Genomic DNA, 27847 nt, shown 5'->3' on the forward strand with positions numbered 1-27847 from the left:
TATATCACAATAGAATTTTAAATTAAAATAATATTTCAAAACATTTTTACTGTATTTTTAAACAAATAAATACAGCCTTGGTGAGAATAAGGGACCTAAAAATAAATCACAGACCCCAAGCTTTTGATAATGTAGGATGTAATTAAGGATAATATAAAATAATATAATTAATTGAATACTATATTTAAATCTTCATATGATTCGTATGCATCAGACATCATAATGAAGTGTAAAAAGTTCTCTATCTATCTGGACTGGCTGGGAAAATACACGGAGACACCACTTCCCTATTGGTGCAGGTGAAGGTGTGGCGCGTGACAGACGCTCATCTCTGACACGAGGACGCTCTGCTGCTGTCCAGCTCTGCCATTCCTCCACCAGCACCACACTGAAGTTAGTTCTGCTTAATAGCTGGAGATTATGTTCAGAGGACTTTTAAAGGAGGAGCCCATTCATGACCTCTCAGACTGTGGTGTGGAGCAGAGGAGAACAAAATACATCTAATCCAAACTGTAGCCTACCAGTGTGCTGAAGATCGTGCTCTCTGAGAGAGAAAGAGAGAGAGAGAGAGATCATGGCTGGATGTTGCATGTCTGCGGATGAGAAGGAACGGCAGAGGATAAATCAGGAGATAGAGAAACAACTGAGGAAAGACAAGAAAGACTCGCGAAGAGAACTCAAACTACTGCTGCTGGGTAAGACATGTGCTTCATAAACAAGTGGAAAGAGATGTTATAAAACGTTTTACTAATAGATTAGTACGTTTAAAATGACAGAACGGTATTTATCCTGTTCAAAATGAAGATAAAACTTAGTGTTGACATGTTTATAGTTATTATGACAAACTAAACTATTATTATTACAATACAAAGCAACAACTGCACTTGCAGGTAATATAATAAGTAGCCTATTGCTAAATGAAAGGCCACTTTAAAGAAAATAGACTAAAACACTTATTTCTTGAAACACTGAAGTAGGCCTACGCTTTTAAAAAAGTGCACTTGTAATGTCAAATTAAATGTTTTAGCTACATATTAACATTATGTTTCAAACTTTTGTCTTGCTTTAAAGAAGTAGCCTACACTTATTTTGATGTGTTGACTACATACTAAATCGCATGTTATGTACTCATTATAATTTGAACTGTAGTGTGTTATTCAATATTACATTTAAAGTTAATATATTTTACAAAATGTGTAATTACAAATATATTTAAATACATCACAATAGAAACCTTGCATTTCAGTTTACCATAAATGCTTGTCAGTACATTCAGCAGTGTTTTAACTATATTTCAACAGACAATAGAAATAATGATGAAAGTCAGTGGATAAACAAAATACGGTAACACTTTATTTTAAGGTGTCTTTGTTACAGTGCAATTACACATTTAAGTACTGAGTAATATTAATTAACTACATGTACTTGTTATATGGTTGGGGTTAGGATTAGGGTTTGGTTTAGGGTTACTTTCATGTATTTATGCATCATTTATTGTTATGTGCATGTAGCGTGTAATGATGCGTTAAAATAAAGTGTTACCAAAAACAATCTTAAGTTGAACTAATTGCATTTAATATCCGTTTAAACTAAAATAGGCCTACATTTTAATTGAATTAAGATTCAGTTCACACGAGAAAGAAATGAATGTGTGGTTTAGCTGCTGTGGTACGGTTTTATACAGCAGTTTCTGGCCGCACGGCCACTGTCTCTGTTCTTGCTATGCAAAAGCATGCAAAGCAGAACCTGCACTGAACTCTAAACAAAATTCCCTCAACAGCACTCCCTCCCTCAACAACACCACAGCAGATACACACACACACACACACACACAGGAGGAAAGGCTTTGTCATATGTCACATGTGTGCGTTGCATGTGTGGTTTGAGTGTCATTTACTTGTAACAGTCTAGTGGTTCATACACACGTGTGCAGAGTGTGTGAACTGAATCGGTCTCCCAGTAGATTCATTATTGCACTGACCGCATTAAGAGTCGGCCCTCGAGACAGGCCGAACGGAAAGGTCAAAATAAGCATCACGTTTACAATACTCCTTTTAACTCTAACTGGTGAGCAATGACTTGGTTTCCTTTAGAAATGTCAAACATGAGAAAGTTGTATGATGACATGTTTTACAGTATGTAAAACGAAATAATTGCATTGTGCTTTCATGTGTGTGTGTGTGTTTGGGACATTTTTGTGCTCAATAAGTGACGTAATTTCAACAACAATTAGCCTTTATAAATATAGTTTATTAAAAAAGGATTTGTTCAGTTGAATGGCAGCATAGTAATATAAAACAATATGTTTTTTGACTAAATATTGTCATTGATACACAAGCTTTTGTTTGGAAACTTCTAAAAATTAGATTTCTTAGCATACCCTTCAAGTCAAAGGTTTGAAATAATTATGATTTTTTTTGTAAGTCTCTAATGCTCACTAAGTCTGAAGTAAATTTAAAAATGAACAAAAAATGTCATTTTTCAAAAATATGTAATTATTACTTAATTAATAATTAATAATCATGGTTCCTATTAGAAAAAAAAAGTTTTTGCTTATAATATAAATTTCTAGAGCAGTACAAAATCAGTCTTAAGTGTCATTTTTTTCGAAGTTGAGATTTATACATCGTCTGAAAGCTGAATAAATAAGCTTTCCATTGATTTATGGTTTGTTAGGATCGGACAATATTTGGTTGAGATACAACTATTTGAAAATCTGGAATCTGAGGGTGCAAAAAAATAAAAAATATTGAGAGAATCGCCTTTAAAGTTGCATATTACTAATCAAAAATGAAGTTTTGATATATTTACAGTAAGAAATTTACAAAATATCTTCATGGAACATGATCTTTACTTAATATCCTAATGATTTTTGGCATTAAAGAAAAATCGATCATTTTTACCCATACAATGTATTTTTGGCTATTGCTACAAATATACCCCAGCGACTGGTTTTGTGGTCCAGGGTCACATATTAGAATGATTTCTGAATCTGAAGTAATGATGTCTGAAAATTCCACTTTGTATCACATAAATAAATTAAATTCTACAATAGGAAACTTTTTTTTAATTGTAATAATATTTCACAATATTACTGTTTTTACTGTATTTCTGATCAAATAAACACAGCCTTGGTTAAGAAAAAGAGACTTCTTTCAAAAACATAAAAAAATAATAATCTAATTATTCCAAATGTTTCACCGTTAGTAGATTTATTCATTATATTATATATAATTTCCACATGAGAAAGTGACTGACATTACATTTGAGTTTACTTTACTATAATTTACCATAATCTGTAATCATCTACATTGTAAACCTCCTAGCTGAATAAACATCATGGTGAAATGCATTTCTGCGACTTTCAATTGAACTTTATTATAAAGCTGATACGTAAATCTCAGGACTCTTGGTTTCGGATTCAAATGTGGTCATTTTCATTTGTGTAAAAAATCGCAATGTCGCTAGGACATTCTCAAGATGCTAATTCATGCAAAGTGGAGGATGGTTGAATGGAAAATGGCCCACAGACGAAATTTTCATTTCCATAAGCTGGTCCCAAAATGAACTTGCCACACCTGCTGATGTCATGAATCTAGTGGCCATGAATATTTCTTACCAGCCAAATTTGTATTATTACATCGCAAAATGTATTTTAAATGTGATAAAATGAAAAAATAAATACATTTTGGTTTAAGATGTATTTTTGCTCTAAGTAAAGGAATAATCTTCGAAGAAATGTGTACTGAAGCTGATAAAACTGAAGGAAATGTGAACTGTGAATGAGCCCTATAACATTTTATGTAATGCGTCTGAGCACTGTCTGATTGATGTACTCATTACACTACAGCAGTGCACACTAACAAACGGTGTGTGTTACACATGAACCATCCAGAAGTGAACTTTTCAGACAGCCGTAAAAGTGTCAAACAACTGGGGCCAGCAGACTGTCGTTCACTTCCAGCAGAAAACACACCTTACTCATTTATATCATGCCTGAAGGCGTTACTGTGAAATCTTGTGTGTTCACAAAGTATGTGGCTATAAGGCATTACATCGAGAGTTAATGCTCTGCCAAAGTCAGTAAATCAACCTAAGAAGCCTCAATTATCCCTAAATCTGACTTGAAATATACATACATAGACTGCATTCTGTCAAATCATAATGCCATGGCTCTGAAAAATGAAATATGATTTGTAAGTGAGTGTCTAGTGAAGTTGTACGTTTGCTTTAGCACATGAAGTAGGCTTGAATAATGGCTTTAGTGTGGAGACTCTCACTCCACTCAGAGACTGTTTATTGGCCAAGGGCAAGACAGATATTCTGCCACACGGCACTTTAAACAAATCTTACTGAAACACATACTCCTCCTCAACCTTTTCTCCTCTTCGTCTCTATCTTTCACCCCCCTGTCTTCTCTGACTTTTGTTTCTCGGCTGGGTGAAACAACTGCAATAGGTATAATATTTCTCAAGTATACATTTTCATTTCTTGAAAGTATACATAGTATACATCTTGTTTGACTCTGTGCAACTCAGTAGTTCAGGCATTGTATTATCCTTGTTTATACACACACACACACACACACACACATATATATATATTCAGTATATTCAGGCATGCCTTGCATTTACACTGCAGTGTGTTTGTGTGTATTAGGGCTGTTAAGCAATTATTTGTAATCTAAAAAATGTGTAATCTAATTAATTAATTACACGATTTGCTGATTAATTAATCACAAATATATCACACGTCAATTTGGGCTGAGAAATTACAACCCAAAGATCATTTAAAGTCTTTAATGTGTTAGATGAGAAAAGCATTGAATAGATGTTACAGAAAAATGAGCTTCATAAAAAATAATTTGATTCAATTTAGAATTTATTAGCTATAATGTGGCTATAACATTGTTTTAAGGAGGTGCACCTGAAGTGGCATTTAGATATATTTACAAAGACTGTTCAAAGGTGGCATGAATGCATTTACACTGCAATTAGAATTGCATAAATAATGCTATGAGATTAATATATTTTAAATGGGCATGAATGGGTTTTAAAAAAGAAGCTGAATATTGAAGTTGATTATTTTTTAATTAAAATTGTTTATGTACATACAACTTTTTGTAATCGAATATAATCACCTTTTTTGCAATAGATTTAAAGGGGTTATTGGATGCAAAAATCACTTTTACATGTTGTTTGAACTGAAATGTGTGTGTACACAACCACCCTATAATGAAACAAATCCCAAATAAAAATGATCACTTTCTCAAATCAAGCCGTTCTCAGATTCTTGGCTGTGTGATGTCACACAGACCCAGGCCCCTCCCACGACTGTTGATTGACACTGGCGTTTTATCACAGACCCGTCCTGAGTGAACTGTCAACAGTCTGCCATTGTTTTACCGCTGGAGCAGATGTAGATAAGAATGACTCCTAAGCGATTGAGGAGTTTTGTTGTTGGATGTAATAATGAACATAGCTGTCGTCATGTACTCCTCACATCTGAGCTGCTGAAGACACAGTGGATTAGCTTTGTTTTTGAAGGGAATGCACCTCCGATCTACCTAAATGCGCCTATGTTTGCGTGAATCGTTCGTGATCCAGCCTCACCTCTAGAAGAAGTGAGTATAAGGTTTTTTTAATGAATCTTTGCAAATCGCCTTTCCTAATAACGTGTTAGCAAGTTCCACGATGAATGCGGCTAAAGCTTACAGTCTCTCAGAGAACTGCGTGTCACCCCACGGAAGAGAGGGGTGGTGTGAGTAAAGCTCATTAGCATTTAAAGGGACATGCACTGAAACGGCTTGCTGTGTACAGAGCTGTTTTTGACAGGGTAAAAAGGGTGTTGATTTACACTACAACTAAGAAATTTTAACCAAAGTATGTTATAGACTTTCATTAAGACCCTAAAGAATCACATCAACTTGTGGATAATGGGCATCCGATGACCCCTTTAAATTTAGAGTTTGCAATTTCATCAAAGAGAATAGCAGAACACACCTGCATCTTCCATTGGTCAGGAAAACTACAAGCCACGCCCCCAACTCATGCCATTGGTTGAGACAGTGTTTCTGTGTCTGGCTGGTTGGGATGATCAAACAGCAATGTTTTGTTAGTGTTAGTCACAGTATTTACCCTTTTCGGGGAACCAACCTAAAATAAGATGGAAAATGTGAAAATTTAAATAAAGATTGCATGCATAATAAAAGAGTGGGAAATAGAATGGGTTTAGGTGGAGTGCAACATGTCATGCTGCAGGGCTGTACGTATATGTTCCCTTCTCCTCGGTATATTCACTGTGACATTAGACCATTTGAAATGATCCTCAGCCATGTACATCTTACAGCTGTCCAGAGTAAAGACACAGCAGCTGGAGAATATAAACACATCTCTGGCAAGCCGCACGTTCAGTCTGTCGAACATAATCATTTCAGTCTTGTCTTGCTACAGTAGCCAAACACTAAACAGATTTACTTTTTGTTCATCTCTGGGGAAAAATATACAAATGAGAAGCGGCCAGATTCACCCAACCATTTGAGTTATTTAATCAAAGCCACAAAACCAGAGAACAAGCCGTTATAGTTGTTCATTTCTTTCAAAGACTGTTTTGAAGCATAAAGGTAATATAATAATAGTTCCTGAATTTTGGAGTTGGTATGGCATTTTTGGTACTGATACCAGTTATCGATTGATGGTAATGATTTCAAAGTGAACACATTTTTTTTTATATACCTACTGTTCAAAAGTTTTGTAATGTTTTGAAAGAAGTCTTACCAATTGATCAAGAATACAGTAAAAACAGTAATATTGTGAAGTATTATTACCATTTAAAATAACTGTTTTTTATTTACTTTAATACATTTTAAAATGTAATTTATTCCTGTGATGCAAACCTGATTTTTCATCATCATTACTCCAGTCTTCAGTGTCACATGATCCTTCAGAAATCATTCTAATATGCTGATTTGCTGCTCATGAAACATTTCTGATTATTATCAATGTTAAGTACAGTTGTGCAGCAGAAACCTTTTTTCATGATTCTTTGATAAATACAAAAGTTCAAAAGAACAGCATTTATTTCAAAATATATTTTTTTAACATTATAAATGTCTTTACTGTCACTTTTGATAAATTGAATGTGTCCTTTCTGAATAAAAGTATTCATAATCTCATTTCACTCTTAGAAGAACTTGCAGTGGCACTTTGAGATACAAATGCACATGGCATATTCATATACCATGGTAATTTGTCCAAAAGCATGGTGATACAATTGTACTTTTTGCTTAGTGCAGAAACTGAAGAATTGATTTGTCTTTTCTCTCTTGTAGGCACAGGTGAGAGTGGCAAGAGTACGTTTATTAAACAGATGAGGATCATTCATGGCTCGGGTTATACTGATGAAGATAAGAAGGACTTTATTAAGCTCGTCCACCAGAACATGATCAGCGCCATGCAGTCCATGGTCAGAGCTATGGACATGCTCAAGATCGCCTATGCTAACTCAGACAACCAGGTACCTCTTGGCACCATCCTGCCACGTCTTTTTGATTTTCAGAAAAGTCAATCAGATAAACAATATTCCCAATCTCTGTTGCCAGGAACATTCACTGTCTCAACTCAAGTCTTATTATCTACTTCAATTTTGCTTCGTAGTGTAGTTATTTATCTTGTTGAGATGACTTTACTGGAATTCATTTTGGTCTTTATGCATTTAATAAAGAATTGGTCAAAAAATTTAGTTTTGTTAAACTTCATAATCGTGCTTTTTAATGTTCACCTGTTTAATGTTTCCTTCCAGAAGGTTTTACGTCCTGTTTATATGCTCTGCTTGACTTTAATTGGCTGTTTTCTGCACTCTGGCTCTTGACCACACACTCTCATTGGTCCCCTGGGGAGATGCTGGTCAATCCTGATTGGCTGTGCTTGTCTCTGCAGGCTAATTCTACACTGGTGAATGATATTGAGGTGGATAAGATTATGAGTTTGGACGAGGCCCAAATCAATGCCATCCGGAGTCTATGGAACGACACTGGCATTCAGGAATGCTACGACCGCCGCCGAGAGTACCAGCTAACTGACTCTGCCAAATAGTCAGTCTTTTCATTTTCAACTAGTTAAATCTATGATCACTTCATTTTTGACATGATTTGACATTTTGAAGTGATTGTGGTTTGGTCATATATGGTACTGGAAACTCTGCAGACCCTCATTGAAAGAAGTACACTTTCGCATACTTTTTAAAAGAGTACTTATTACAGAAATAATATACTTTAAAAGAATACACTTAAGTGTGAATGTAATGTTTTCATACGCTTAATTATATGTCATTTTCAATTACAGAATTCTAGTTTAAATTGATATTAAAAATTCATATTAGTTACGAGTGTTTTGACCCACTTAAGTAGGACTTAAGCACTTTATATGTAACTTTAATATACTTTAACGTCATTTTGTCATTAATGTCATGTATTTAAATATATTGTAGTTACACATTTGTTGTGATGAAAGTGCATTCTTTAAATATTTTAACTTTAAATGTAATATAAAATTTCATACTACAGTTAAAATGATCAAGTACTTTTCTTTAGTATGCAAGTCAACTCATCAAAATAAGTGTAATTCTTTAAAACATGAGAAGAGATTTAAAAATGTACTTTAAAATTTTTAATGTGAAATTATTTGAAAAAGTGTACTTAAGAGTGTTAAGAAACAGTCATGAAAGTGAACCCTTAAGTACACTTAAGTGGCATTTTATTTCAATAGTATTATATTATCTGCAAGTATCTTTTTGGATTTTAAGCACACAATAAGTGCACATTCAATGCATTTAAGTTTTAGAAGTGTGTTTTCTCTAAATATCCAGCATATTTGTCTACAAAATGTGTGGTATTGTGATGTAAAACTCCCTGTGTGCCACATTTATGTGCTCATAACTACTGTAAAACCTGTTTCATCAGCTCTGGCCATGACTTGACCACAGTATTTGTTTTCACACGTAACAGCTACCTGAGTGATCTGGATCGGATTTCAGATGCAGGGTACGTCCCCACAGAGCAGGACATTCTGAGAGTTAGGGTTCCCACCACAGGTATCATCGAGTATCCCTTCGACCTGGAGAACGTCATCTTCAGGTGAGTCCAGCACATGCATCAGCACGAATTTAGTGTGCTGAAAAATTGAATGAAAAATCGTTTAAAAATGCCAAAATGTACTCTTTGTATTTATGCTGGTTTCATATGATTTTGTAAACGTGTATATTTAAATAATTTAACAAAACAGCTTCACTGCTTAGGATATAATAATAAAAGTTTAAACTACTATTACACTGAAAAAAATTATTCAATGAAATTACTACATTTTTTAAGGTAAGTGATTGCAATCAATTTATTTAGCTAATTTAAATTAACAGATTTAGTTACTTACCTTAAAAAATGTTGTAATCTTTTTTTTTACTGTGCTCCGTAATAATACTAAACTACTTTAATAAGGTTTTCTTATAAAGAATTTAATTTTTTTCATTACAATACAGTGTTATAATCAGTTATGATCAGTTATGACTCATAAAAAATATAAAAGTTCTTTTATCAAATATCAAAGTTTATTTTAATTGAGAAAATAAAAACTTGACAAAGACACATGCATGAATGAGAAAATAAAAATGTTAAACAGAGCCATTAAGTATGCGGAGTATTCACATAATCTCAGTCCGTTATGGGTTAAATGAACACAAACCGGATGTGTTTCGGTATATTAGATCCGTGCAGTTGGTCTTAAAGAGACAGCAGTCTAATAAACCTGTTGTCTTTGTCATTAATGTTAATCAAATAACAAAAGACAGAGAAGTCAGTGATTCTTCGATTCATATTTGATTCATACAGTGAAAATTATGCATTGTTTTAGTTTTACGTTTGACTATTCGATTTCTGTAGTATTTACTACGTTAAATAATCTGTAGCTGAAAAACTTAAGCTTGTTTAATTAGAACTTTTGTTCTATTGTGTTTGCTTTTTGTTCTTACTTAATTTAAAAATAAAATAAAATTAAATTAAAATAGCTACATCCAGATATATATTGTTATCGTGAAATAAAATTTCCAAAATCTTATATATGTGACCCTGGACCACAAAACCAGTCTTAAGTCGCTGGGGTATATTTGTAGCAATAGCCAAAAATACATTGTATGGGTCAAAATTATCAATTTTTCTTTTATGCCAAAAATCATTAGGATGTTAAGTAAAGATCATGTTCCATGGAGATATTTTGTAAATTCCCTACCGTAAGTATATCAAAATGTTTGAAGAAGAACTTCATTTGGACAACTTTAAAGGCGATTTTCTCAATATTTTGAATTTTTTGCACCCTCAGATTCCAGATTTTCAAATAGCTGTATCTGTAGCCAAATATTGTCCGATCCTAACAAACCATACATCAATGGAAAGCTTATGTATAAATCGCAATTTCAAAAAAAGTACCCTTATGACTGGTTTTGTTGTCCGGGGCCACATATATGTCTTTTGTTCCTATTACTCTTCAGTAATGTCACTGTAGCTCATTTGCAGAATTATTAGATGAATGTGAATAGTTATAAAGATGTGCAGGTTTGAGAGAGCTCAAGCTTTTGACCATAATTGAAATTAATCCTGATTTTAACTGCAGTTTATTAAAAGGCAACAAACAAGTTGTTGTAACAAGTGGATTATACTGTAAGAAGATTGAAAGAAATGTTTTGGTTTTCAAGGATGGTCATAGTTTCGTTTGGGGACCAATTTTCATTAGTAGCTAACAATTAACTAAGACCTTTGACACAAAAAACTGCTAATCTTCTTTCTAATTGTCATCAGGATGGTGGACGTCGGGGGTCAGCGATCCGAGCGCAGGAAGTGGATCCACTGTTTTGAGAACGTCACCTCCATCATCTTCCTGGTGGCTCTGAGCGAGTACGACCAGGTCCTGGCTGAATGTGACAATGAGGTCGGTGTACTTTGAGTTCATCCTCGTCCAGGCTGTTCCTCTGTGATTTCATGCTCATGGGAGTTGGCTGGATTTGAAATTGTGTCGTGTGTTTCAGAATCGCATGGAGGAGAGTAAAGCTTTGTTTAAAACCATCATCACATATCCTTGGTTCCAGCAGTCATCTGTGATTCTCTTTCTTAATAAGACAGACATCCTGAAGGAGAAGATCGTGCACTCTCACGTGGCCACCTACTTCCCAGAATTCACAGGTGAGTCACTCATAGCAGTTCATTCGAGGCACAGGATGCTTTTTCAGGCGATTGAAGATTTTTGGAAGATTTTTTAATTTCATTTTAAAGTGAATAACCATCAAGTACAAAAATTCAGAACATAATTTTTTATTACACTTTGATTACATGTGTATGTACACATAGTAATAACTTTTTTTTTTTTTTACAAAAATTTAACAAATATCATAAATTATTAATCCATAAATGTTCAGTTTTAATAAAATTGCACCACATGAGATTTTACAGCCTTAATTAAACTTAAATATAATAAATAATCTGATATTTTAAAGATGTTTATTGTCTTTGTGATATAATTTCTGTGATTGATTATATTTTAAATAGTTTAATCCATCTTTATATGTAATTCGATATAAAATACTTATTGACTTGTTGATTAATAAATATATGCACTGTGTGTGTGTGTGTGTGTGTGTATATATATATATACACAGTCATGGCCAAACATATCGGCACCCATGGTAAATATGATCAAAGAAGGCTGTGAAAATTAATCTGCATTGTTAATCCTTTTGATCTTTTATTTTAAAAAATCACAAAAATCTAACCTTTCATTGGATAATAAGAATTTAAAATGGGGGGAAATGTCATTATGAAATAAATGTTTTTCTCTAATACACATTGGCCACAATTAACGGCACCCTTTTATTCAATACTTTTTGAAACCTCCATTTGTCAGTTTAACAGCTCTTAATGTTCTCCTATAATGCCTGATGAGGTTAGAGAACACCTGACAAGAGATCAGAGACCATTCCTTCATCCAGAATCACTCCAGATCCTTCAGATTCACAGCTCCATGTTGGTGCTTCTCCTCTTCAGTTCACCTCACTCATTTTCTACAGGGTTCAGGTCAGAGGACTGGAATGGCCAGCAGAAGCTTGGTTTTGTGCTCAGTCACCCATTTTTATGTTGTTTTTGAGGTTTGTGTTTGGATTATTGTACGGTTGGAAGATCCAAACATGGCCCATTATAAGATTTCTAACAGAGTCGGTCACTTATTGATTTTTTATCTGTTGGTATTTGATAGAATCCGTGATGCCATGTGTCTAAACAAGATGTCCAGGACCTCCAGCAGAAATATAGGCCCACAACATCAAAAATACAGCAGTATATTTCATTTTACTCATGGGGTACTTTTTATCCCTGTGTTCACCAAACCCATCTTGAGTGTTTGCTGCTAGAAAGCTCATTTTTTAGTTTCATCTGACCATAGAAGCCAGTCCCATTTGAAGTTCCAGTCGTGTCTGATAACTGAATATGCTGGAGTTTGTTTTTGGATGAGCTAGGAGAATTTTTCTTGAAACCCTCCCAAACAACATGTGGTGATGTAGGTGATGTTTGACAATTTTTTTTAAAGGTTTTCTGACCCTGAGGCTCAACTATTTTCTGCAATTCTCCAGCTGTGGTCCTTGGAGAGTCTTTAGCCAATCAAACTCTCCTCCTCACCGTGCATAAGGACGATATAGACACACGTCCTCTTCCAGGCAGATTCATAACATTTTATGTTGATTGGAAATTCTTAATTATTGCCCTGATGGTGGAAATGGGAATTTTCACTGCTCTAGCGCTTTTCTTAAAGCCACTTCACTAATTTGTGAAGCTCAATTATATTTTGCTGCACATCAGAAATATATTCTTTGGTTTTTCTCATTGTGATGGATGATTAAGGAAATTTGGGCTTTGTTTTCACTCCTATTTACATTTCTGTGAAAAGTCATGGCTGGATAATTTCATGTTCATAATCACCCTGGAGTGCTCAAAATTGTGAATATGAATGGCAATATACTTCAGAGATATTTTACTCATAAGAATTTTTGGGGTGCCAATAATTGTGTCCAAAGTGTATTTGAGAAAAACATTTATTTCATGATGATATTCCCCCCATTTTAAAATCTTATTATCCAATAAAAGGTTATATTTTTGTGAATTTTTAAAATAAAAGATCAAAAGCATTAACAATGCAGATTAATTTTCACAGCCTTCTTTGATCATATTTACCAAGGGTGCCGATATTTTTGGCCATGACTGTATATACATACACACACACACACACATATATATATATATAATATAATGTAAACACACACACACATATATATAACACATATTTTATATCACATATATTTATATATTTTTATAACACATTATATATATATATACTGTATATATATTGGTAAAATACCTTCATAGTCATAAACAATTATAATATATTATATATACTATATATATATATATATATATATATATATATATATATATTATAATTTTTTATGACTATGAAGGTATTTTACCATGCTGACATTTTTAACTTTACTGCACCAAAAAATTATTTTTATACAGAAATAAAAATATGTTCATAATATGCTGAAATGAGATGTGTATTCAAGTCATTACATGTGTAAATGGCATTTTTAATGTATTTTTAAATAAATGAATAGACAAAAACAGAGCATCACATCATTGATCCACTGATTACTGTCATTTTTTCAGGCCCCAAAAACGATACAAAGTCAGCCCAGGAGTTTATTCTTAAGATGTACCAGGAGCAAAACGAAGACAAAGACAAAACCCTCTACTCTCACTTCACTTGTGCCACCGACACAGAGAACATCCGCTTGATCTTCGCAGCTGTGAAAGACACCATCCTCAGACACAACCTCAAAGAGTTCAACCTGGTTTAAAATCAACAACTAGTCCTCATCCTGGAGGACAAACCTGGTCCTGCTCTCTTCTGCTGACCTGTTGAGTAGATTTAGCTCTCACATTAGCTTTACGTTGTTCTCTTGTTGACTAAGGACTTATATAAGGACGTATCTAGGAGAATTTCCTAATGGATTAGATGTGGACTGGGTTCCTGAAAACGAGCCTTGATCTACCATTACAAGGATGAACCTTCTTTTCAGTCGTGTTTAGGTCCTCAAATAGATGGATAGGTTTCTTCGACAACAGATGTTGCCATTTTGTTCTTTATGTGAGTAGAGTTTACAAAGGATTGTAAGGCACATGTAAAAATGTTCTCGTGATGTAATAGATCAAAGTCTTGAAGACTCCTTGAAGCTATTAAAGGCAAAAAGATGGAGAAGTTTATTCTGGATTAAAAAAAAACTAACATGCTTTGAAGTTGCCTTATGTAGTTTTAACACAAGTCTAAATCAAGATTATACATTTGTAGAAATTAAAGTTACGAATTTAATTCAGATATTTTATTTTATGTAAAAAAAAAATACTAGCTATTTTAAACAGTGGTGTTTTAGTGTCAAATTGTACATTGTAAATGATATTTATCATTTTAAACATGCATATTCCTTAAAAAAATCTTTATTATTCGCAGAAAATTCAGTCACAGAGCAAATTCTGAAAGTTTTCACATTTTACGCAGCCACTCAGTTCGTAGCAAGTTAAAGCTGTAGTGATTACCTGAAGTGCCTTTAAACTGTAATGTCTGTATCTGCATTGATAATATTTATTAAACAAGGATATACAGCTATATGTTGTTACTCATTCAAATTCAAATAAATCAAACAAAATTCAAAATACATTTATTAAATGTGCATAATTAGAAATTACACAAGAAAATGATGCAAAACGTTCATGCTTTTCTTTGCCTTTACAGCCAACAAGAAATGAGATTCACAGTTCTCAATATTACCTCACTAACATGATTCATTTTTTAATCATTATTGAATAGCTGAGGGATTAATATTCATGTTTAGTATGTATGAGTTTGAAAATTCATGCTTTAAATGTTTCTTCCAATCAATTCTTTGTCAAATGCATCATAGTCTTGTTATAGAAATCATGTTCAAAAGTATACTTTGCAAGAGCCTGTAAAGTTCGGACCTCTGACTGAACCGATAACAAGTTGATTTATGATTTGGTGGAGAGACAAAGCAACTCCCCAAGCAAGGACAGTATCTAATTGGTCAAGACATCCAGATGGGACGGTCTGAAAGCCGAGTTTAAAAGCTCAGGACACCATCTTTTATCTCTCTTGTCACTCTCACTCTTCTTCGTAAAAATGCTCTCTTAGTTACTCTCTTCTCTTTTGCCACCGCGTGCTGCTCTTTGAGCGTGCTCTGGCCCACAAGACAGCTGCTACCGCGATGGAAAGAAAACCAGCCTAGTCTCGTTACATCCTTTTATTCTTTTACTTTAGTTTCTTTTCTTTCCGTGGAGTTTTGTGTGTTAATGTAAGTTTGCTACAAAGTCCAGCTCCGACTGCACTCGCTTCAAACTTCGACCAGACCAACTCCACATCCTCAGCCAATGCCCAAGACCTCACTTCAAAGACTACTGAACTCTCAACCAATCAGACACTTCGGGGATCTCCCTGTCTGCAACGAGACACAACCCCGTTACACAGGCAAAGCAAGCAAGTACACCTCCAGATTCTAACTGAATCAGGTGCAGTTAATATAAATTTTAGCCTCATTGAGAAACTCAAAGCGAGGGTTAATTAAGTGATCGATGGTTGTTCAGGTCTATGCAATTGAACATATTGCTGTAAACTTGGGATTTCACATTTCCATTCTCTTAAACTCATCCTTTCCTCACTTTCTGCAACGTGTGAATGCTTGTGTTCATGTTAGATTAGTTTATGTCTTAGGTTTATATAAATAAAATCTGATTTATATTGAAAGAGAAGTATCTTGTGTACTCTGCTCACAAGTTAATGTCTTAATCTGCCGATCTAGTTACAATGCTGTTTAATAGTGTTTTCACTATATTTTGGATTTTAATATCCAGTGCAGAGTTTGTTATACGGCTCGTTCAGTGAATCGCCGTAACACTGATTCTGTTCAAATCCCTATAAAATCATAAATGATTCCCTTTGAGCTAAATTAAACTATTTTTTTAAATTACATATTAATATTAGTTGCATTACGCTTACAACTTTAATGTCAATTCATTTACATTCATTAAGAAAATGGACAACAATAGCTTTATTGAAAAGCTAAATAATAAACAGTTGCATATTTGTGTTATATTACAATTCTTCATTAACACAGTGTGGCTGCATCGAGACAAAGCTGTCAAGAAGCCATCGAGTGTTTACTGTCGAGTATTAAGACAAGCTATAGAATTAATTAAATAGACACTGAGAAACAAAATATAATTTCATGCAAAGCCACATATTAAAAAATACATACAGTAAGAGATTCCCATTTTCAAACATTCCTGGTCATTTCGGTTTAACTGCGACACACATTCCCACATGTAAAGACAAATAAAATACATACAGTGCATTGGTCTTTATTAATGTGTATAAAATGACACCTTAATTTACACTTTAGAGTGGTTTTAGTTAGAACTGCATGTAGAGGCACGTTGTAAAGACTTAAAATGTAAATGAGTTTGGTGTTCAAGCAAATAAGGAATTTTGAGATTGAGCTCAGACAGTGAGGGGGAAAGAAAGGTATATTACATTACAATATAATGTAAACCGAACACACAAACAAACAGTCTAACAGTCATTACCAGTGTGGTATTCATGGTATAGTGAATGACTGTTGCATCGTGGGTATAATGTGAAGTGGCACACTGCAAAAGCAGCATAAAGGCACACAGCAGAGCGCAGAGCCATCGCATGTCGCTTTAACTGTCCTTACTTCGGCAGACTTTCCCTGGCATCTTCCAGCTTGGCAAGAACCCACTGAGAATGACAGAAATGCATGATTTAAATGAATGCATGGGTACAAACCTTTACAGGCTATTTTATCTACAATTAGCTAAAAAAAAATCATAAATGTGGTAAGACAAACCTTTTTGTGAAAAATGTAACTTTTAATGGGATAGACCACACAAAAATTACCACGTTTTACACACCCTCAAGCCATCCTAGGTGTATATGACTTTCTTCTTTCAGGGAAATACAATCAGCGCTATAGACCTTTTTCCTGAGTAACGGATGAGCGGCGCCATGACGGATTATGAAGGGTGCTCTCCATAGAAATCCGTTAAGACGGGGTAAAAAAAGATTGACTGAATTTAAACTTTTTCAATATAACTTAATATAAAAATGTGCGGAGGGTTAAGCTGTGCTGTGTTGCCACAGTAACGGCAATAAGCTAAGGAATTCCTTTAAAGTACTTGTTTTGTGTACCAGAAAATCTGTCATGTCCGGCGCTGCATGCATGGGTTGCAGCGCTAAAGTTAAAATACTGAGTGTGAAATAATAAAATGTTAAAATAATGTTTGCTCTTATCATTCTGTGGACAAAATCCCGTGAACTTCGCCCCGATCGGGAGCTGTATGTGCGCTCATCTGTTTTCAATGGAGCTAAACTCGCATTGCTTCGTGTCATCTTCCCACTCATTAAACTATGACTGGTCCTTTACTGCAAAAAGACGGTCATTGCGAAACTGTAAAGTCATGAAACAATGGCCCCACATGATTTTTAACTTAATTTTCATGTTATATTATCGGCTCGGAAAATATGTAAATGTGACTAGAAACTGGAAATGTAAAGCACCGTTTTAGTCAGGTGAGACTTCTGCGTTCAGAAAAAGGTCTATATCAAAAATGTCCTGGCTCTTCCAAGCTTTATAATGGCAGTGAATGGGTGTTGAGATTTTGAAGCCCAAAAAAGTGCATCCATCCATCCATCATAAAAAGCGCTCCACACGGTTACTAAAGGCCTCCTGAACTGAATCAATGCGTTTAAGAAAAATATCCATGTTTAAAACTTCATAAAGCATAATCTCTAGCTTCCGCTAACTGTGGTATGCACGTTCACGAGAGAGTGGCGTTCCAGCAGATGATGGAGGATGTAGGCGTAGATTAAGCTCTAGTGAGAATATACTAGTCTCACAAAAGCCAGTGTCCTCTTGGCTTGTAGTGAAATCCTCTGACATTTTTCTTTACAAATCCTCGTTTTGTACTTCTAATTCATGACCAATGTTTTTTTTTTACGTTCGTCACTTCTCACCAGGGCTTACGCTACACCGACATCCTCTGTCATCCGCTGGAATGCCACTCTCTTGTGAACGCACATCTTTAAAACATCTTTTTGCTTCAGAAGGCCTTTATTAACCCCCCGGAGCTGTGTGGAGTACTTCATATGATGGATGGATGAACTTTATTGGATTTCAAAATCTCTACACCCATTCACTGCTATTATAAAGCTTGAAACAACCAGAACCATTTTTTATATATTTTCATATGCTTGGAACAACTTGAGGGTGAGTTATTAGTTTTTCGATGAACAATACCTTACAAATATTAAGAATATACAGTATCTCACAGAAGCGAGTACACCCCTCACATTTTTGTAAATATTTTATTATATCTTGTCATGTGACAACACTGAAGAAATGACACTTTGCTACAATGTAAAGTAGTGAGTGTACAGGTTGTATAACAGTGTAAATTTGCTGTCACCTCAAAATAACTCAACACACAGCCATTAATGTCTAAACCACTGGCCACAAAAGTGAGTTCACCCCTAAGTGAAAATGTCCAAATTGGGCCCAATTAGCCATTTTCTCTCCCCGGTGGCATGTGACTCATTAGTGTTACAAGGTCTCAGGTGTGAATGGGGAGCAGGTGTGTTAAATTTGGTATTATCTCTCTCATACTGGTCACTGGAAGTTCAACATGGCACCTCATGGCAAAGAGCTCTCTGAGGATCTGAAAAAAAGAATTGTTGCTCTACATAAAGATGGTGTAGGCTATAAGAAGATTGCCAAGACCCTGAAACTGAGCTGCAGCACGGTGGCCAAGAACATACAGCGGTTTAACAGGACAGGTTCCACTCAGAACAGGCCTCGCCATGAACGACCAAAGAAGTTGAGTGCACGTGCTCGGAGTCATATCCAGAGGTTGTGTTTGGGAAATAGAGTGCTGCCAGCATTGCTGCAGAGGTTGAAGGGGTGGGGGTCAGCCTGTCAGTGCTCAGACCATACGCCGCACACTGCATCAAATTGGTCTGCATGGCTGTCGTCCCAGAAGGAAGCCTCTTCTAAATATGATGCACAAGAAAGCCCGCAAACAGTTTGCTGAATACAAGCAGACTAAGGACATGGATCAGTGGAACCATGTCCTGTGGTCTGATGAGACCAAGATAAACTTATTTGGTTCAGATGGTGTCAAGCGTGTGTGGCAGCAACCAGGTGAGGAGTACAAAGACAAGTGTGTCCTGCCTACAGTCAAGCATGGTGGTGGGAGTGTCATGGTCTGGGGCTGCATGAGTGCTGCCGGCACTGGGGAGCTACAGTTAATTGAGGGAACCATGAACGCCAACATGTACTGCGACATACTGAAGCAGAGACTAGGCCGCAGGGCAGTATACTGGGCCGCAGGGCAGTATTCCAACATGATAACGACCCCAAACACACCTCCAAGACGACCACTGCCTTGCTAAAGAAGCTGAGGATAAAGGTGATGGACTGGCTAAGCATGTCTCCAGACCTAAACCCTATTGAGCATCTGTGGGGCATTCTCAAACAGAAGGTGGAGGAGCGCAAGGTCTCTAACATCCACCAGCTCCATGATGTCGTCATGGAGGAGTGGAAGAGGACTCCAGTGGCAACCTGTGAAGCTCTGGTGAACTCCATGCCCAAGAGGGTTAAGGCAGTGCTGGAAAATAATGGTGGCCACACAAAATATTGACACTTTGGGCCCAATTTGGACATTTGGACTTAGGGGTGAACTCACTTTTGTGGCCAGTGGTTTAGACATTAATGGCTGTGTGTTGAGTTATTTTGAGGGAACAGCAAATTTACACTGTTATACAAGCTGTACTACTTTACATTGTAGCAAATCTAATTACCTGTTTTTAAGTGTCTATTTTATTATTATACACTTTGCAAATGGTCTTGAAGAACAGCCATTTATGAAGGCATTCATGGTAATTTGGGGTCTTAAAGGACACCATGGAAAGTGGGCGATACTCACAGCCTCGTTCCAAATGAAAGTGAGCAACCAAATTCTTTTTTGGCTATTTCATAAGGCATGAACATGAAAGTGTCAAGTATAAGGTTTACAACCTTGTTTAAGACCAAATATAAATTATTACCATATATCAATACAGAACAAACCCATACGATCTCTAAATAAATAACTTATCTCTAAATCAGCTTTAGCAGTAAAACAGAGTGAGACATGTTTTATTCAAAATGTATCAAAACTGCTTTATGTACCAATAACAAGTAATATTGTGTATTTTTTTGTGTAACCAGAACACCAATAATATAAAAATATGCATAACGTGTGACTTTTATTTATAAACAAGCCCAAATTACTGGACTCTTATTTAGAAATGTCTATGCTTTACTACTTCCAGCTGCTCATTAAAAAAAGATGAGAGCGTTAAGTAAACATTATCATAATTCATCAATAGTAGATCATTGGCATGAATGTATGGTACATCTTTTGGCATAAATGTATGCTATTCGTTGATTGTGAACTGCTGTGAAACCTGTAGAACATGCAACAGCGCTGCGTTTTTACTTTAAAATGTACAGCGTTCACATTTAGTAAATCATTCCCTTTGAAGTTTAATATTCACACTAAGCCATATTGCAACTCTTGTTTTTCTGTGCCCAATTTTAAGACCTCTTAAACGGATAATTAAGACTTTTCTTATATCATTTAAAATACTTAAGACTTAAGGATCTGCTGGGACCCTGTTAATGATCCTGACTGGTGAGTACTAGTGATCCTCCTCACTATGAATGGATTTCGTTTAGAACAACAACCCTACAAATGGCCAGAAGAATTAATTCTGCTTAAATAATCATTGTGCTCCTTGTTAAAAAATGTGAAGATACCAGTTCATGAACTAACTTCCACTATTTGTTTACATCAGCAAAGTTGTGCAACTGTACCTTTGCTAGTTCTGGAGTTTTGAAGTTGATGATCTTCCCAAACTCTTTGGCATGAAACACTGATTTGACTCGCTCCTGTGAAAATCAAAACAAGATCAATCCTATTTTCATCATAATAAAAGAAATCCTTGTTCAGGAGGTATTTCATTTGGATCAAACATGTAAGCCATGATGTATTGGTTAATATTTTTAATGCTCTCTTGCCCGCATGGCCTTGATTACATAATTACAAAATAAACGTCCTTTCAGAGGTGAAGAAACTGTTAATGACTGATTATGTAAGAAAGAACAGTAATACAAGTTAACTACTTGGGTTAAGTTTTCGGGTTAGTACCTTATTATAGTGTAAGTACATGCTATATACACATGTACAACAGGACTATAAATCAAAGTGCTAAACATAAATCTTTGCATATTTAGAATAACATGCACAATAAGACCAGCAACCAGTGTGATTTAGATTTAATGTTGTTTATGAATGCACATAAAATCAAACTCTGTGTTAAGTATGATGATGTACCTTCGCTTCTATGCGCAGTCTCCTGCCCTCCACGATCATGGGCGCTTTGGTAAACTCATCAAACAGATACTGCCACTCACACGTCAGCTGCCCAAATGTGCCCTTAGTCACGAAAAATATCCCCCTGAAAGAAGAAAATCACAGACACGAGCTGAAAAGCTTCAATTAAATAAAAGGGCTGTATACACTGTAGCACATGACTTGAATAACTAGGATAGAATAGTACGTGTTTATATAATCAATTACATGCAAAAAACATATAGTTCTTAGGAATTAAATGCTTTTTTACAATTCTGAAGAAAATGTTTTTTTTAATCTTCCTTAAGGCTGCAGTACCCAAATTTCTGCTCCAATTTGTAGTGTATTCCAGCCTTTAAGGGGTTACTCCACCCCAAAATGAACATTCCAAAACCCGTAAAAGCTTCGTTTGTCTTTGGAACACAATTTAAGATTTTTTGGATGAAAACCGGAGGCTTGTGACTGTCCCATTGACTGCCAAGTATATACCATTGTCAAGGCCCAAGTATGAAAGACATAGTCAAAATAGTCCATCTGCCATCAGTGGTTCAACCGTAATTTTACGAAGCTACAAGAATACTTTTTGTACGCAAAGAAAACAAAAATAACATCTTTATTCAACAATTAATCTCCGCGTCACCGTAGCGCCATTTTTGAGAGTATCAGCCGCACCACACGGATAAGTTTTCTACGTTTATTTACACTTTGATTTGAATGAAAACATCGTATCTGCGCGGCACGGCTGATACAGAAAAGCGTACGCAGTTTGCGTCCAACGGATACTCTCCAAAATGGTGCTACGGTGACGCGGAGGAGACAAATTGTCGTTATTTTTGTTTTCTTTGCGTATAAAAAATATTCTAGTAGCATCGTAAAATTACGGTTAAACCAATGATGGCCGATGGATTATTTTATGATGTCTTTCACACTTTTCTGGGCCTTGACAGTGTTAATTGTTTGGCAGTCAATGGGACAGTCACAAGCCTCCCAGTTGTCATCCAAAATATCTTAAATTGTGTTCCGAAGACTAACGAAGCTTTTACGGGTTTGGAACGACATGGGGGTAAGTGATTAATGACAAACTTTTCATTTTGGGGTGGAGTAACCCTTTAATGATGCAAAAATAATTTTTACTGAATGAATGAATACAATCCGATTTCAGTTTGTAAGATGCAAATAAACGTGCATCATGGCACAGCCCATGTGCATGGTATTTTTAAGCTCAATAATAGTTGTATTCAAAAAAATTTAAATAATTTATTTTGAATTGAGCTTAGGGTGTTTACATGAAGGCTTTTATAAGCTGAAGCCAAACAGCTGTGACATGCTTAATGCTATTTGTGCATGCATGAAACCAAAATACCAATGAATCTAAATGTGCCCATTTGCCATTACCCATGTAAAATGAGGGGTTTATATAATTCACCTACCTTTTAGTGATCATCAGGAAATCGGATTCGTTCACCTTAGCATGAGCAATGTATCTGTACTTGGCAAACCGTCCGTTTTCAATATTCTAAAAACCAAACGGAGAAACCCATTAATATATATAAAAAAAACAATCCTGAGAACTTCTACGATCATATGTTTTCTGGCTATCATGTTCCTGAGAAATGGTGATGGAGTGAGTATAATGACAAGAACTGATGAAAAGACACAGTGGCAACAAAACATTAAAATCACCTACTCATCTTCATATACATCGCACTAGTTTTGGGATTCTTAAAACCATTTTTTATTTCGTTCTAAAGCACTTTCACATTGCCTATAGTTCAGACTGGTGTGTTTGAACATGCTCTGGATGCAAGAATGCAAATTTCTAAAATTTACCTAGTAAAAAGACTAGGGAAGAAAATAATTTAATGCAAAATTTAAGCAAAGGTTTAGTCACGACATTTTCTAAAGAGACTAAAGTCACAGTACACACCCCGGCTCCATCGTAAAGTGTGTCTATAAATCAATGAAATGCGATGTCATTTGCAATGCATTATGGGATTGATGGGTGTGGAATGGGTTAATGATGAAAAAATGCACTTGGAAACAGACTTTATTCAGGAAAAATGACAGATGATGGGGTGGGACAACAAATCAGAAGGAATAAAACCAAGATACCTAATCATAAAACAGCAATATTTACATTTAAAATGTATTAACTACTTTATCAGCTAGACACTAGCTGAATTACGTAAACACATTGTAAATTATTCTGATTTTAGATGCAAATTACACAAACAAACTGAGCCTTTATTGAAAGCCCTGAGAAAAGCACTTAAAAAGACACATTTTCCTCATCCTCATCAGTGTCAGAGCTATTCATCTGAGAGAGGGCCGCTCTGCTCTGTGAACATGACAAGAGAGGAGAGCTGCAGTCAGTGTGATGTTAATGTGAATACAAGTACAGGCTGTGTACTAATCCAGAAACACTAATACTACCAGTACTAGTACATCTAACACTACTGAGATAATGTCTGCAACTCCTGCAGTGACAAGCTACACCACACATCACAAACTAGGACAATGACTGCTGGGAATTACATAAGTAGTTTTACATAATGAATTACATAATTAGATTTTGTTTTAGTTTGATTTGATTTAATTTAATATTTTAGACTTTGTTTTTACATTTTAGTTTACTGTTTTTAGAACAGAAAATTATAATACTATATATTACAAAAAATCATCAAGTTTGAACTTTTTAATTTGAAGTTTTACATATACAGTTATGGCCAAAAATATCGGCACCCTTGGTAAATATGATCAAAGAAGGCCGTGAAAATTAATCTGCATTGCTAATTCTTTTGATATTTTATTTTAAAAATTCACAAAAATCTAACCTTCATTGGAGAATAAGAATTTAAAATGAGGGGAAATGTCATTATGAAATAAATGTTTTTTTCTCAAATACACGTTGGACACAATTATTGGCACCCCTAGAAATTCTTATGAGTAAAATATCTCTGAAGTATATTGCCATTCATATTCACAATTTTGAGCACTCCAGGGTGATTATGAACATGAAATTTTCCAGCCATGGCTTCCTGTTTCACAGAAATATAAATAGGAGTGAAAACAAAGCCCAAATTCCCTTAATCATTCATCACAATGAGATAACCCAATGTGATGTGCAGCAAAATATAATTGAGCTTCACAAATTAGTGAAGTGGCTTTAAGAAAAGAGATAGAGCAGTGAAAATTCCCATTTCCACCATCAGGGCAATAATTAAGAATTTCCAATCAACAGAAAATGTTACGAAACTGCCTGGAGGAGGACGTGTGTCTATATCGTCCTAATGCACGGTGAGAAGGACAGTTTGAGTGGCTAGGACTACAGCTGGAGAATTGCAGAAAATAGTTGAGTCTCGGGGTCAGAAAACCAAAACTGTCAAACAGCACCTACGTCACCACATGTTGTTTGGGAGGGCTTCAAGAGAAATTCATGTTGGCCGAAACTGGTTGTTTAATGACAACGGTGGGTGTTCAAGAAAATGGCAAAGAATTTTGAAGCAAGAAATAACTGCAAGAAATCAGAAACTTGTTATTGTGTCTGGGTAGATGACATGGATATAATCATCATATATTTTCAACATATATTAGACTTTAGGTTTAATGTTTCCATTTACATGTTTCCATTCAAGTTTTTTTTTATTATTAATAAAAATATTAACACTTTTAATAAGCAACGATGCATAAAACTGTCAAAAGTGACAGTAAAAACATTTAAAAAGTTAGAAAAGATTTCTATAATATTCCAAATAAATGCTGTTCTTTTGAACTGAACAGTTTAACTGTTTTCAACATTGATAATTATGTTTCTTGAACAGCAAATCAGCATATTAAAATGAAGGATCATGTGACACTGAAGACTGGAGTAATGATGTTGAAAATTCAGCTTTGCATCACAGAAATAAAATAAATTTTGCAATATATTCCAATAGAAAACAGTTATTTAAAATTGTAATAATATTTCACAATATTACTGTTTTTACTGTATTTTTGATTATATAAATGCAGCTTTGGTGAGGCTTATTTTTTGATGTTGTAATTTGTAATGTAGGAGATGTCATGTCAACTACCCATTTCCGTTGCTTATTATATTGTCCATTCCTATTATTTTTGTCTTTAAAACCTTTTAAATGCATCGCCATTATCTTGAACACCAGGAGTGTGACGGCAGGAAGTGAAGTGTCATGCATCACCTGCAGCATCTGGCTGCCTATGCCCTCTCTCTCCTTATACGGCCGGATGACTCCATCCTCATGGATGAAACGAGGAGGACGTAAACGCTCCACATCCTGAGACGTCTCCGCAGCTCTGCATTCAAATCATGCCAGAAAACACATCACAATCATGGACTAGCAAAGACTCTTTCCTAAACAATGCACAGATACACAGGCATATTCAGAGACCTTTTGATGCCTTGGAAGGTGCTGCTGGCCATGTCAATGATGCCCCCTGTTGGTCTGGTCAGAGCTCCGACCAAACCTTTGCCCACACCCTTAAAGAAACCCGCCGCTCCTTCCTTCTGAGCTCCTACAGCAACACACACGAGATGCCTATTAGACGGAGCACACAGGATAGCTGGATTCTTGACAGTGAAATACTGCCGGATAACTGAACATCTTTACCTTTAACGGGTTTAGTCACAATGCCCGTGATGCCGCTCACAAATCCCTGTGTGATGATGAGGAGAAAACATATTCATATTTACAGACTGACTTCCAACAAAAAACAAACAAAACTACTCTACTGAATACAAAATATGCACTATAGACTTGTCAGATGTCAATCAATTAAACATTTTTACTAAATTAATTACATGATAGGTTGATCATCATGAGCATACAACCTCTATTGTTATAATTATATCTTATGCATATGGGCAGATCCTGGGCTCAGCTTTAAATAGTTATAAATCTAAAATGTTTAATAAATAAAGAATTTTTAAAAAGTGGCATTAGAAAGTGGCATTAGCATTAGGTCAAAGTTTGTGTTGTTAACTCACAGAGACGAGTCCCTTCCCTCCTCGTGCCAGGCCTTCTCTCAGTCCGCTGGGCTGCTTGTTCATAGCCTCTCGTCTCTTCTGCTGATACTCCTCGTCCATGGTCATGGCAGCCACCCCTTTAGCCATCGCTCCTGTGATCCGAGACGCTGCTCCGGCCAGACCGCCTTAGAGCACAAGAGATGGACAGCTCAGAATATAAGTGGAACAAGATTGATATGAGCCTCATGTGACAACTTTTGATTGGAGAGTTCATAACTGCATAGATCACTCACAATATTAGTGTATTATTATATATAGCAAAAAGAGAGAACGCACCCACAGCTCCTCCAACCAGAGCCTTCACACCGAGTGCCATGCCCTCCATAAACTCCTCTGGTCCCTGTATGGCACCCTGACAAACCAACATCCAGTCTTATTTTTATATCATTAAGATATTATTAACAGTTTTTTTAATTCAAATTTGTATTACATTTTAATTTTTTTAGTAATTTTTTGTGTGTTTTTGTCCGTTTTAGTATTATTTATTTAAAAAAATATATATTTCAATTTTAGTTTTAGTACATGAAAATGAGAAATGATGCTTTGGCAGCTAGCTAAAAAAATATATATATTTTTTGTATTTTATCTATATTTCACTTAATATTTATTTAATTTCAAGTACCTAAAATGTTTTTAATTTTAGTTAACTATAATGACATTAACATGACAATAAACAGAAGTAAATAATTATAAATAGTTGTTCAATAAAAGAACAAGTCATGTGTGTTTGTAACAAATTTAATTTTGAAAACTGTTAGTTTAGAGGGCCACATATTCTTTATCTTATCAATCCTGTCAAAAGAGTTGAAGCTTCACCTGATAAGGCTCATAAAAGAAGGCCTCGACACCTTCAGATAGACCGCGGATCAGTCCGAATGGATTCCCGAGGACATCTAAACCCAAAACCAGAACATACATCTGCTTGATAGCCTGAAACAAACAGCACACAAGCATAAACAAATGAATGTATGCGTTTAAAACACTGAAATCACCAGTAGTTGGTGAATGTTAAATGTTTTTTCTAGGCTTGATTGTGTTTATGGGGTGCAACCTAACATGTGTTAAAAAAAAACATGCATTATTTTTCCACATAATTTACCTTTATTCTACACTGCTCTGTCCCTTCTCCTATAAACGCGCTGATCATACGCAGTGGGCTCAGATTGGTTAGCTGGCTC

At 35.4% G+C, this 27847-nt stretch overlaps 2 protein-coding genes across 4 annotated transcripts in view; one reads left to right on the top strand and one right to left on the bottom strand.

Moving 5' to 3' along the window:
- Nucleotides 1-295: 295 nt before the first annotated feature.
- Nucleotides 296-15899, top strand: LOC306849825 (guanine nucleotide-binding protein subunit alpha-14-like). The gene is made up of 7 exons (XM_079385160.1): nt 296-695; nt 7331-7515; nt 7938-8092; nt 9005-9133; nt 10844-10973; nt 11071-11224; nt 13754-15899. The coding sequence occupies exons 1-7, from the start codon at nt 575-577 to the stop codon at nt 13942-13944; spliced, it is 1065 nt and encodes a 354-aa protein (XP_079241286.1). The 5' UTR covers nt 296-574; the 3' UTR covers nt 13945-15899.
- Nucleotides 15900-16191: 292 nt separating this feature from the next.
- Nucleotides 16192-27847, bottom strand: part of LOC306849824 (intermembrane lipid transfer protein VPS13A-like) — a 59994-nt gene continuing 48338 nt past the window's right edge. For all 3 annotated transcript variants that reach the window (XM_079385159.1, XM_079385158.1, XM_079385157.1), the window contains 10 exons: nt 27486-27599; nt 26946-27021; nt 26631-26794; nt 26254-26299; nt 26035-26158; nt 25825-25939; nt 23059-23144; nt 21611-21734; nt 21091-21165; nt 16192-16916 (listed from right to left, as the gene is read on the bottom strand). In XM_079385159.1, coding sequence (XP_079241285.1) covers nt 16869-16916; nt 21091-21165; nt 21611-21734; nt 23059-23144; nt 25825-25939; nt 26035-26158; nt 26254-26299; nt 26631-26794; nt 26946-27021; nt 27486-27599 — 972 coding nt within the window. In that variant the 3' untranslated portion in view covers nt 16192-16868. The remainder of the gene's footprint in view (nt 16917-21090; nt 21166-21610; nt 21735-23058; nt 23145-25824; nt 25940-26034; nt 26159-26253; nt 26300-26630; nt 26795-26945; nt 27022-27485; nt 27600-27847) is intronic.

This window comes from Barbus barbus (assembly GCF_936440315.1).
Source record: "Barbus barbus genome assembly, chromosome: 29".
Classification (NCBI taxonomy): domain Eukaryota; kingdom Metazoa; phylum Chordata; class Actinopteri; order Cypriniformes; family Cyprinidae; genus Barbus; species Barbus barbus.